At 42.6% G+C, this 11,681-nt stretch overlaps 1 protein-coding gene across 1 annotated transcript; it reads right to left on the bottom strand.

Moving 5' to 3' along the window:
- Window positions 1–446: 446 nt before the first annotated feature.
- On the bottom strand, window positions 447–10,625 carry UTP11 (UTP11 small subunit processome component). Its single transcript, XM_006186346.3, has 8 exons — window positions 10,466–10,625; window positions 7,300–7,361; window positions 5,979–6,081; window positions 5,477–5,590; window positions 3,999–4,092; window positions 3,773–3,903; window positions 1,843–1,953; window positions 447–1,114 (listed from the first exon to the last, which is right to left on the bottom strand). The coding sequence occupies exons 1-8, from the start codon at window positions 10,526–10,528 to the stop codon at window positions 1,031–1,033; spliced, it is 762 nt and encodes a 253-aa protein (XP_006186408.1). The 5' UTR covers window positions 10,529–10,625; the 3' UTR covers window positions 447–1,030.
- Window positions 10,626–11,681: the final 1,056 nt, after the last annotated feature.

Raw genomic sequence — 11,681 nt, 5'->3', positions numbered from 1 at the left:
TCCAGGGGGTGAGGTATAAGCAAACCTCCCAGAATCCTGTTTCTCCCACATTTACTCTAAGCATGCTCAGTCCTGTCCTGACCGGCCTCAGCCTACCATCCCTATATGGGCAGGGAAAGGAAGGGTGAGGCTCGGGAAGTCTGTGTGTCTGCCACACACATCCTAGGGTCTGTATCTCCAGGGTGAAGGCCTGTAAAAAGCCACCGATAGCCTTGGAATCACGAGCTGGCCAGGAGGGCAAGAACAGAGAGCCAGGTCTGTTCTGATGGGAGACTTGTCGGTAAAGAAGAGGTGCCCTGTATGTTCCTAACCCCAAGGATTTCTACCTGCAGTCAAGCGTAAAGGAAAAAAATTTCCTCCTTCGCTAACTTATGAAGTCACCTGAATGCCCAGTAAATGACAAATGAATGAGAGTAAAATCAGTCCATCCACTGGACAAAACATTATGCAAACATTAAAAATATTTATTTTAATTTTTATGATAAGCATATATTACTTTTTAAAAATTTAGTGATGTAATAAAAAAGAGCTAACAATGTAATAGTAAGTGTAAAAAGCAGGCCATAAAAGTGTTTACTATAATTACAACTACAAGACACAGAAACCAATAGAAACCTGCACAAACCTTTACAAAACGGAGGAAACAAGCCAGGAAGCTCTTGGTAGTTGCTCACCACCGTCTCCCTACCCCCATCACTGTAAGTATACAACAATTATTTGCTGCTCTTGAACAAGTATTGGGATTTGGGATGAACTCATTTATTTTCCAAATTTGCCGTGATGAGATTATATAACTTTCATAAATAAAATAAAAATACATGAAAACAAGACTGATTTCAACAACCCACGAACAATTTAGACAGGGGAAGGGGCTTTAATATAGCTCGTAGCAAATGTCAGATCTATAATAAATTACAGTTACAAACAGGAAAACCAAATCATTTAGACCAACTGAATTTGAAGTTACTGGGGGAAAAAAGAAACCATTAACTCAGCTCCATGCGGAATGACAAGGCATATCTACAACACGTCAACGTTTTCGACGACTCTCAAACTTGTAAATAGCTGGGGAGTTCACTGTTTCTTTCCTCACCTTTACCTTCCGAGTTTTATCCTACAAGAGAGTAAAAAGTTTCCAGTAAACAGCAGGACAGGGTCATGTAAGACAGGAAGGTTAATGAACTACCTGTGAGGAAGCCCCTAATTCAGCGCGGCGCAGTGTTCAGGAGAAACAAAGCCCTTTGCCCTAAAGGCATCCCAGACACAGTGAATCAAGCCCTCCCTGGGCATCTATGTCAGTGCTCGCTGTGCAGAAGTTCTTGGGAAAACTGAGAAGACAGGCACTCAAATCAAGTTTTGTAGGACTTCTTCTCTCACGGAACCCCAGCTCACAAAGACAGACCTAAATGACCTGCAAAGCTGAAGAACTTGACATTTAGAGGAATGATAATAACATGAAAGGGGCATCTTACAATTCCTCAGCTCTGCTATTTAACTACACAATGTTGTCTATTTTTAAACACCAGTGAGTGACACGCACTGTTTTGTTAACCTGTTTAAATGTTACAGATAGCTGCTCGTAAACCATAAAGTTCATATGCCACCCGATCCTACCCTTTGCTGTTCCAAAGCATTGACTAATAAGCCCCTCATTACCTTCTTAATCAAGGAACATTTCAACACTGTCAGAGAAGCAGACACTGGCTCAAACCACTGCCCCTGAGGAGCAGACATTTTCAATGGGGTTGATTTATACACCGCTGAAATCCAGTCTCAGTTAAGACCTTTACAAGGTAAAAATAACACAAAATTAAATGAAGGCCTGAGGCTCTCTCTCCTCACCATGAGATCTTTGCGTGTCTGAATTTTCTGGGCAACAATGAACAATTTCTTCTCGCGTTCAATCCGCTGTGCCAGGCAGTCATACTGCTTCTGCCTTTCTTTAGCTATCCGCTGCAAAAGAAAGCACACACGTTTTCAGTAAAACAATTAACAGGATAAAAATGGGTTAAGAAACTGTTTCTTAATCCACTTAGGCCCAAACGCATAAATGGTTTCATCAATTCTCTCCTTAGCCAGGAATCAACGTAACAAGATACTTTCAAGTTGTCCATTTTAGGAACAGCACATTCCAGAGCTCGATGGAACCTTGGAGATTTGCCCAGGGACACACGGTTCACCTGGAGCAGGGTCAGGACTGTGCCACGAGCCTCGCGGATCCCAGGAATCTTTCCACTACTACACTGAGCTGCTTCACCCTTTGTGTGAGAGTCGCGGTTATCTAAGGCGAAGCAGGAATGAACCAATACTGGAAACCCAACACGAGGTGAGAGGAAAAGACCAGAAGAGCCACCGGGCAGTGTGCTGGTGTCTGAGAACTGAGGAACTCAGAGGGCAGAGGACTTTTTCAGCAGAAGCTGACCTGAGAATTCTTACTGCTGATGACTCCTCAAAGACCAACGGTCCTCAAATGTGGGGGAATCATAGACCTCTGAGAAACTGATGACAGTTTTGGATTCTTTCTTGAAATAAAGGTACACATGCGTTTGTACAAATTCATACAAACATATATACCCAGTCGCACAAAATTTCCATGTGAGCAGAGGGTGTTTACAGACTTCCTAAAGCCCATTCATGGACTGCCTACCCCCTCCAAGTGGCAGACTAAAAATTCCCTTGCAACCCACCCACCGGCGATCTAATAAAATTAATTTTGCTTTAAACAAAATCAAAAGAAACAACACCACTAGACAAAAATGGCAAGATCCAAACCTTCCCAACTGCTCAAAAGGTATGCTGGTGAAGTATTCTACACAGGAATTCGAAACACCCATCTCTTTAGGGACTCTGCCAGACTTGAGAAGTGTCAGTGACACAGCTAACTGAAAATACAACTAAATGACAAGCACGGTGCTCACTAGAACACCAGCCAGCCGGCTCCTCCACTGGACGTGTTATCCACACAGAGGCGACCACTCCTGGGCCTCAAAACTACACAACCCACCAACTTGAGCACAGTCTCACAGCAGTGGTTTCAGACAGCTTTTGTTTTCACTTTATTGCACAGACTGTCAAATTTATGGGATTACCCAATATAGTCAAACTAATTAAGGGTATTTATATTACTAAAGCAAGTTTAGCTGCCTCTGAGCTAGAGAAGCTGCTGTGAAATTAAACACTGGAAGCAAAGCTGATGGGTGTAAATGATTCAAATCAAAACAGAACAGCTGTCTGCTTGAAACACACTGACAGCATTTTTCTAAATGAATCAGTCAGAAGTGAGAGTTCAACTCCAGAAAACTTGGAGAAAAAGCATGTTTTCTGCACAAACACAGAGATGGAAAGCACCATAAGGACAAATCAATACAAAATTTGGGGTACAAATCCCTAATATGGAAGCCTTTTTGACATGCATATTCACTGCTAGAGGTTTAGTCTCAAAGTATACCAAATCCCTTCGTGTTCAGTGTCCCCTGCTTTCTCTGCAGTTTTAAACTGTTGGCATGTTACAAGCAATGAAAGCACAAAGCCCAGGATCAGAGCTGGGATTCAAATGTAGATCTAGAGGCCAGAATTGCAGCTCCTGACACGATGCTACAGGTCCTCCAATCTTAGAAACAAGAACCCTCCTCCACTTCCATCCCCATCACCAAATCCTCCTTCCACTTTTCTAAAAGAATTTGGTATGTTTTCCACAAATAATTACATTAAATGCAGGGGGGTGGGGGAGATTCCCCTAAACTCAGACCTAAAGAAAAATGGAGAAAATTACCTTAAGTCGAGTCTGATGGTTCACTCCTTTCACTTTCTCCTTCTGCAGGGTGTCTATCGTGGGCCTATTAAAGACTCTGTCAACTAGTTCTGGGGCTGTTCGTAGGTGAGTTGCGATATCAAACTGTTCAACTAAAATCAAGAGAAACCTTAAGGCACTGTCTCTAACACCAAGCAACACAAATCAGTATGTTAGACTGTCCCAGAAACCTTCAAACATTTCATACCTTCCTTTTTGGTGTCAAAAAAGAACACGTGCTTATTCTGTTGCTTCCCCTGGAAATCCAGCAGATGGAGCTCTGATTTTAGTCTTTCAATTTTCTAGAATACAGAATACAGTCTCCTTTTATATTTGGGTATCCAGGGTATCAGAAATGAATTTGCCAAAGTTTAAACCATTTCACATCATTATCACCAGTCAGCAAAGAATTTGCTTCATTCTTTTAAAAGAAAGGACCACTAAAATTTATCAAGCACCAACCACATATCAGGTACTAGACTAGGTGTTCCACAAAACTTATCTAATCCTTACAACAATCCTATGAGATACAAATGAGAAAACAGCCTCAGGGAGGTTAATTTGTCCATAACCATGGGGATAGTAAACGGCAGAGCCAGAATATACCTAAGTCTGCCTCATTCCATTCCACCATGCTGACCATACTTTTTTCTTTTTTGAAGTATAGTCAGTTTACAATGTTGTGTCAATTTCTGGTGTACAGCATGTTTCAGTCATACACATACATACGTATGTTCCTTTTCATATTCTTTTTCATTATAGCTTACAAGATATTGAATATAGCTGCCTGTACTATACAAAAAAAACTTGTTGTTTTTTATATATAGTAGTTAGTATCTACAAATCTCGAACTCCCAATTTATCCTTTCTGACCCCCTTTCCTCCCTGACAACCATAAGTTTGTTTTCTATGTCTGCAAGTCTGTTTCTGTTTTGTAAATAAGTCCGTTTGTGTCTTTTTTTTTTTAAGTAGATTCCATATATGAGTGATATCATACAGCATTTTTCTTTCTCTTTCTGGCTTACTTCACTTAGAATGACAATCTCTAGGTCTGTCCATGATGCTGCAAATGGCATTTTAGTCTTTTTTATGACTGAGTTTAAGTATTCCGTTGTGTAACTATTCCACAACTTCTTTATCCAGTCATCTGTCATGGACATTTAGGTTGTTTCCATCTCTTGGCTGTTGTAAATAGTGTTGCTATGAACATTGGGGTGTATGTATCTTTTTGAATTAGAGTTCCCTCCGGATGTATGCCCAGGAGTGGGATTGCTGGATCAATTATCCAATAAGTCTATTTTTAGTTCTTTAAAGAATCACTATACTATTTTCCATAATGGCTGCACCAAACTACATTCCCACAAACAGTGTACGAGGGTTCCCTCTTCTTCACACCCTCTCCAGCATTTATGGTTTGTGGACTTTTTAATATGGCCAATCTGACTGGTCAGATGATACCTCATTGCAGTTTTGATTTGCATTTCTCTGATAATTAATGATATTGAGCATTTTCTCATGTGCCTATCAGCCACTTATATGGGACCATACTTTTAAATTATTATTATAATTAAGAATACTTCAAGATTGGAAATGTCAGAATAAATCAACTTGTAACTTGAGACCAGTGGATTTCTATTTCTCTTCTTAACCAACAAAAATATCAGAACAAAGAGTTTTGGTTGTTACCTTAGCTTCTGCAAGCCTCTTCATTTCTATGTATTTGACATCCTGAGTTCTCATCAGTTTCAGCTGTTCTGGAGTTACTTCTTCCTTAGTCTCCTTAATAACATGAACTCCATCCTAGAATCCAAATTTAAAAGACACATTTGCTATTAGATTAAAATCATTAGCAAGTCATTGGCATAGTTCATGGTTGGAACAAAGACAACCAAAAGCTACACGCAACAGCCATCCAATGCACCAGGCCTCCAAGGAGCACACGTCCAATTCAGAACCTCCAGTTATCCTCTCAGAACAGCTCCAGGCATGAGACAACTCAGACTCAGGGGCAGAAATGCATGCTGCTCACCAAGGGGCAATTTTGCCTTGGATACTGACCAAGAGCACCTGACCAACTGGAGAAGGGCTAAATAGCAGCCAAGGATCCAATCTCTCCATTGCCTCTCTTATCTTTATTTTTGCTACTGAGCTGGAGCTCAAAACATCAACTGCTCCATTAGGCACCCACCTGGAGTTTAACCCGGGTCATTTTATAGTAGAATTCATCTGGATTCTTTTCAAGAGCTTTCTTCCGGAGAGCTCTGAGGTACTCTTGCTTTTTCCGGTAGTCACTAAAAAGCAGGTGAAACAGGTTCATAACAAAAAAGAAAAAAAAACAAAAACACAAAACCACAACAAGCAAACTTTATAAGCATCTAATGATACATACAAAATGAAACTCACAAAAGCCAAAGCAATGGCTAGATCTGATCTGCACTCCACTGTCACGGATGCTGAGCTCCTCTCTCTGTGGGTCCTCTCCTATCCCAGTCCCACCTGAAATTAACTGTCCCCATCTCATGGAAGTTTTAGTACCATTTACATCATTACAGGGAGAGACCAAATAAAGCAGAAATTAAAACTCTTCAGACACGGTTCTGATGCAAGCTTGGGCACCAAGTGATCAAATAAGATTCAGAAACTACATGGTGAGCAGAGTGACTAGAACCATGGACTCTGCAGCCAAACTGTCTGGGCTTCAACCCTGACTCTACCACTTCCGGCTGAGTGCTTCTGGATAAGTTAGTTAACCACTCTGAATCCCAATTTAGTATGTAAAATGGATGTGATAATAACGGTATCCCCAAAGGTTGTTGGGAGGAATAAACAAGTGTAAAAATGGTAACCGTCTTAGAACACTGCCTGGCCCAATAACAGTACTCATTATTATTATTTGCCTTAGAAACTCTGGGACCCAGAGAAATCCACTTAATCCATCATCATCTGCACCAAGAGTATAAAAAAGGACCTCAGCTGACATGCATGGCTAACAAATAATTGTGAAATATTCTGCAAATAAAGTGCTAAAGAAGAAGAAGAATGAGGATAATTGTTTTATAAAATGTTTTCGGACTTCATTATCACCCACGCTCAGTCTCATGAATCCATCTTTCATATCTCTTCATTCCACACCACACATGGTGATGTAAGAGACTCAACCACTGGAATTTTAGATTCTATCTTGAACTAAGAAAAGGGAGAGAAAAAAGATTCAGCTTTTGGCTCAAAAACCAAGGCAGAGGCAAATCAAAGCCACTATGAGAAAACGATCTGGAACAACATAATAAAAAAAAATTCACAATGCAACTACAGTTAAACAAATAACGCTCTGCCTAAACAAAGAGAGAAGTTCAGGGTCCCAGAAGAGTATCTGACAGGCTGCCAGAGCTTTGGCCATTTTATCAATGGCAGGAAATTATCCCCTGTTGGACATTCAGGGAATTCAGCTGCAATGCAGGGAGGTTGTAAGCTTTCCTGGCAGCACCTCTACAAGAGAAGATTGCACTCACTCTGCACGAAGTTTGTAATCTTTCTTTTTCTCCAGCAGACCCAGATGTTTTCGAAAGCCGGGCTAGAAGACAAAAGAAGAAAAAAAAATGCTTTGTTTCCTCAGCAAACACATCCCCAAATCAACATGACACCTGATGGGAACAAGAGTCTCTGAAGTGCTCAGTAAATCCATGTCTTGGGAGCCAATGTGCTGCCCTGTGCCCTCCCTCCCCCAGCTGGGCTCTGCCTGAGGCAGAGAGGCCGTGCAGGCGCCAGAGAGGTCACAAGGACTGCCATAGTAGGTTTCTTGGCCTATTAAGGACAGAGAAAAGCAACAATGACTCGGCACTAAGCAAGCAGTTACCAGCTGTACTAAAATTACTACAGGCTTAATCCAAGGGTTTATAAAATACTATGAAGGGAAAACATAGTAACAGGGAAGCAACTGTGGTAAGGGAGCTAAATTTAGAGTCTGAAGAACTGAGTTCAAATTCAAGCTTTACTTCTTAACAATCTGTAACCTTGAGCAACTCACTTGACTTCTCTGAGCTGCTGTTTCCTAGCTATAAAATGAGAATAACTGTACTTACTTTTCATGGTTATCCCGAGGAGGAAACGAGCCTCTGTAAGTGGTAGTGCCCACACACAGCTTGGCACACAGCAGGTGCCCAGCACACATGTACTGTTGTTACTGTAAGTTTGGTACAAAGCATGAGAGAAAACCAAGTATGACAGAAAATACTTTCTCTAACATGGAACTTGGATGGCACAGAAGGTATGAGGCTTAAATCTTGAGCACTTGATCTACGGCAAGGCCAGTGCTAGACGCCTGACGACATCGTGATCCTAAGCCACATTTATTAAGAACTACTCCATCACAAAACAATCTACTATACTCATTACATGCAATCTCATTTATCCCCACACAATCACGGAAAGTAGATAAAGCAGACACTAGTGTTAGCCCAATTTTCCAAAAGGGGAATAAGGTTTAGAGAATGACTGGCCCAAGAACATAGATAGAACTAGAAAGTGGCAAAGCTAGAACTAGACCTGTTCGATCTGGGGCCACAGTCTGTGCTCTTCCCCGCCCTCCTACACTACATCCTCTTCCACTATCAATAATCTCTATCTTTGACGAAGTGTGTAATTTCTCTACTATCTAAACTTGTATAATAACTCAGGTGGGATTTTTAAGTCTCCTTTCTCACCTTCTACCCTTGAAGTGATGCAATAAATAAATTTAAAATAACACCCAAATCCTCTTCTAATGATTTTTATTTTAATTATAGCCAACAATGGGAGGTTGACAGTAGAGAAGGAAAACTCTTATGATCAAAAGAGCAACACGAGTCAGCAATCTTGAAATGTGTCATGTCCATTTGAATGTACATCTGCATTACAGAAGGAAGCCTAGCACATACCCCCCCATACCAAGTATCTTCCGTAGCTCCCTCACTTTCTCAGTGAAGGACCTACAAGATAAAGTCCAAACTTTACCCAAATACAGAGTGCTCTCATCAACGTGTTTACCATCGTCTCCAGCCTGGACTTCTCCTCACCTCTCCCACAAAGATTCTCCATTACTACTCAGACATGGCCATGTCATGCTCTTGGCCAGCCTTGAAAGCTCTGTCTTCTCTATGAATCCAAATCAACTACCTTCAACTGTACCTCTGGACACACTATTCAACCTCTTTAGGTATCAGGTTCCTCATTTGTAACATGAGGATAACATTCACCTTATAGGGATGCTGTAGGATTATGTGAGATAATCTTTGTACGGTATACTGGGCTGTAGCTAACATGCAGTCAGGGCTCAAAGAGTGACAGCTATTACTTCTGCCTTCCAAGTCCAACAAGTTTCACTGTGACGCTTTCTCTCATCATCTCTACTCTTCCCTCTCATGTTCCTCATTTGACATTTTTTGTATCTCTAATAAAGTTGCTTCTTTATTCAACTTTCAGTAGCCTCTAGATCCAAAACCCTTGGTCTGGTTCCTGGCTTTGCCGATTGCCAGCTGCAGCTGTATGTCTTTGGGCTAATCACTTAACCTACCTGAGCTTAGCTTCCCCATCTGCAAACATAAGAAAATTAGAGTACCTACTTCCACATACCCCTGAGAGCTGAATAAAATAACAAGAGCAAAGCATTTTGCACTTTGGGTCTGGCACACAGCAAGCACTTCTAGCTATTATTACTTTTTAGATAGGTCCACACGCAGGTCCAAACAAAGTGGCAAAATCACACTATTCCTCCCAATACACCACTGAACACACAGCAAGTGCACAATAAATGTCTGACAAGTGCTATTAAGCAGGAAGACTAAACTGTGGTTGGGAGGCCTTAGTTCCATCCCATCAGTCAGCGACGCAACTTTGGACACATCCTTCTCTCTCTCTTCCCCATTTGAAAAGTGAAGTTGGACTAGATAGCCCTACAGGCCTTTCTAGATTGGATATTGTGATTCCTGAGAGCAGCAAAATAAGTTGATTCTGCATACATTAAACAAATTTCCACTCAACTTCCCCACACAGACACACCCTCCACAGAAGTCCTACAACTGTTTATTCGACCTGAATTTGGTGTTTGTGACCAGGCAAGCCAATTTTGCTCTTCGGGCCTCAGTTCTGTCATCTGTATAATGGAGACGAGAAACACCAATATTACAGGGTGAGACATAAACAAAAAGCGTATGTGGCTGATATTCATGAACCACAAAGCCCAGGCATAATGATGATATCACATTAATAACACCAATCTCTTGGGGGTCAGCCCGCATACGCAGCGAGCGGAGCTGGGTATCTTTAGATGTGGGTTCCTGTTCCAGCCGGGACACTTATCAGCAGTGTGAACTTTGACTTCAACTTCCCCAGAGAAGGTCAAGCACTTTATACACAGAACCTCACTTAACTACGTCACTAAAACCTTGCCAGACAGCTTTGATTATCCCCAAAGAATGGGGATAGTCGTGCTCTTCCTAAACAGAACGACAATTCCCTCCTCCCGGAACCGCGAGGCTCCGCCCCAGCCACCCCGGCGTCGTTAGCATATATTTGCATCTATCTGCATGTAGCATCTCCATACAGAAAAGACCAGTACCCGCAGATGGCTGGGGGGAGGGCTTGGGTGAGAGTAGCACATGGAGCCACCGGCCAGCGCTCCTGGGTCCTGTGCGGTCCTACCTGGCTTCGCTCTCGATGTTCCCGCTGCCGGGACTTAGCCGCCTTCCGAAAAGCCGCCGCCATGTCTGTTCACTCCTGGAAAAGCTCAGTAGACGACGCCGGCTCCTCACTACCTCAGCCGCCGCGTCCACTGAATCTACCGGAAACAGGCCAAGCCAGTAGCCGCTTAGAACCGCCCACTTCCTCTCCGCAACCTATCCAGCGCCTGTCTTTCCGGAAATACGTCATCGAACAACGGCGTCCACCGCAGGCCGCTTCTGGGAAGTGTAGTTCTCTAGGTTTAGTCTCGTGACTTACAACAGCGGGTTCTTATTCGCCAGGGCTTGTCCACGTGTAGCGAGAGCTCGCCTTCGCGCTCCGCTCCGCGTTGGCACCTGGGAACACGAGGCTGGCACTGCCCTCGGGCTGAGCTGGGTATGGAGTGTGCGCATGCGCAGTCACCTATGGCTAGATTCCACTTGTGGTATTTACACGCTGCGTTTAAAGGTAGGAGCCCTGTGAATTTTCCGGTGTATGGGCAAGAGAGCTCTACAGAGACACAAGACTCCTTAAAACTACGTCTGTCCGGTTCTGCCACTTACTGCCTATGTGACTTTTGACATGTCTCTTGACTTTAATGAGCATCATTTTTGTCATCTATAAAGCAAGGATAATAATAGCATGCACTGCTTGCCTCATGGGTCCGTCAGGAGGCTCATACTTGAACGGAGGAGTCATATCGTGGCTGCAGTTATAAAGTTTTGAGTCCCTCACACCCTCAAGGTGTGGCTGACAGAATCAGCGTCAGAGGCAGCACAATGTAATGATTAGGACCATAAACCACAGAGGTGTGTTCTGATCCTAACTGTTACCAGCCAAAACAAAGTTGGCTTTCACTGAACCTTAGTCTCCCATCTGTAAAGCGGAGGTAGTAATACCATACCTACAAGGATTGTTGTGAGGATTAAATGAAATAATATGTTTGAAGTTCTTAATGCTGTGGTCACCCATTAGCGAGTTCACAATCAATTGGAACTGCTGTTACTATTAATATTACTAAACCTATCTGTAAGGTTTGAAAGAAGGTTGGGCAAAGCAGAGCATTCCAGAGGCATTTGGTTTCTTTGCCACCACATGAAGCTAACCTTCTGCGAGTTCTGTAATTGCACCCATTTCTCATGACAGGGCTCACCCCTCCAGCTGAGGAGCTCTGAGGAAATTGGCTTCTCAGTCCCTA

This window comes from Camelus ferus, chromosome 13, assembly GCF_009834535.1.
Source record: "Camelus ferus isolate YT-003-E chromosome 13, BCGSAC_Cfer_1.0, whole genome shotgun sequence".
Lineage (NCBI taxonomy): Eukaryota > Metazoa > Chordata > Mammalia > Artiodactyla > Camelidae > Camelus > Camelus ferus.
The sequence above is the reverse complement of the archived record's forward strand: the minus strand, read 5'-3'. Positions and strand labels throughout refer to the sequence as shown.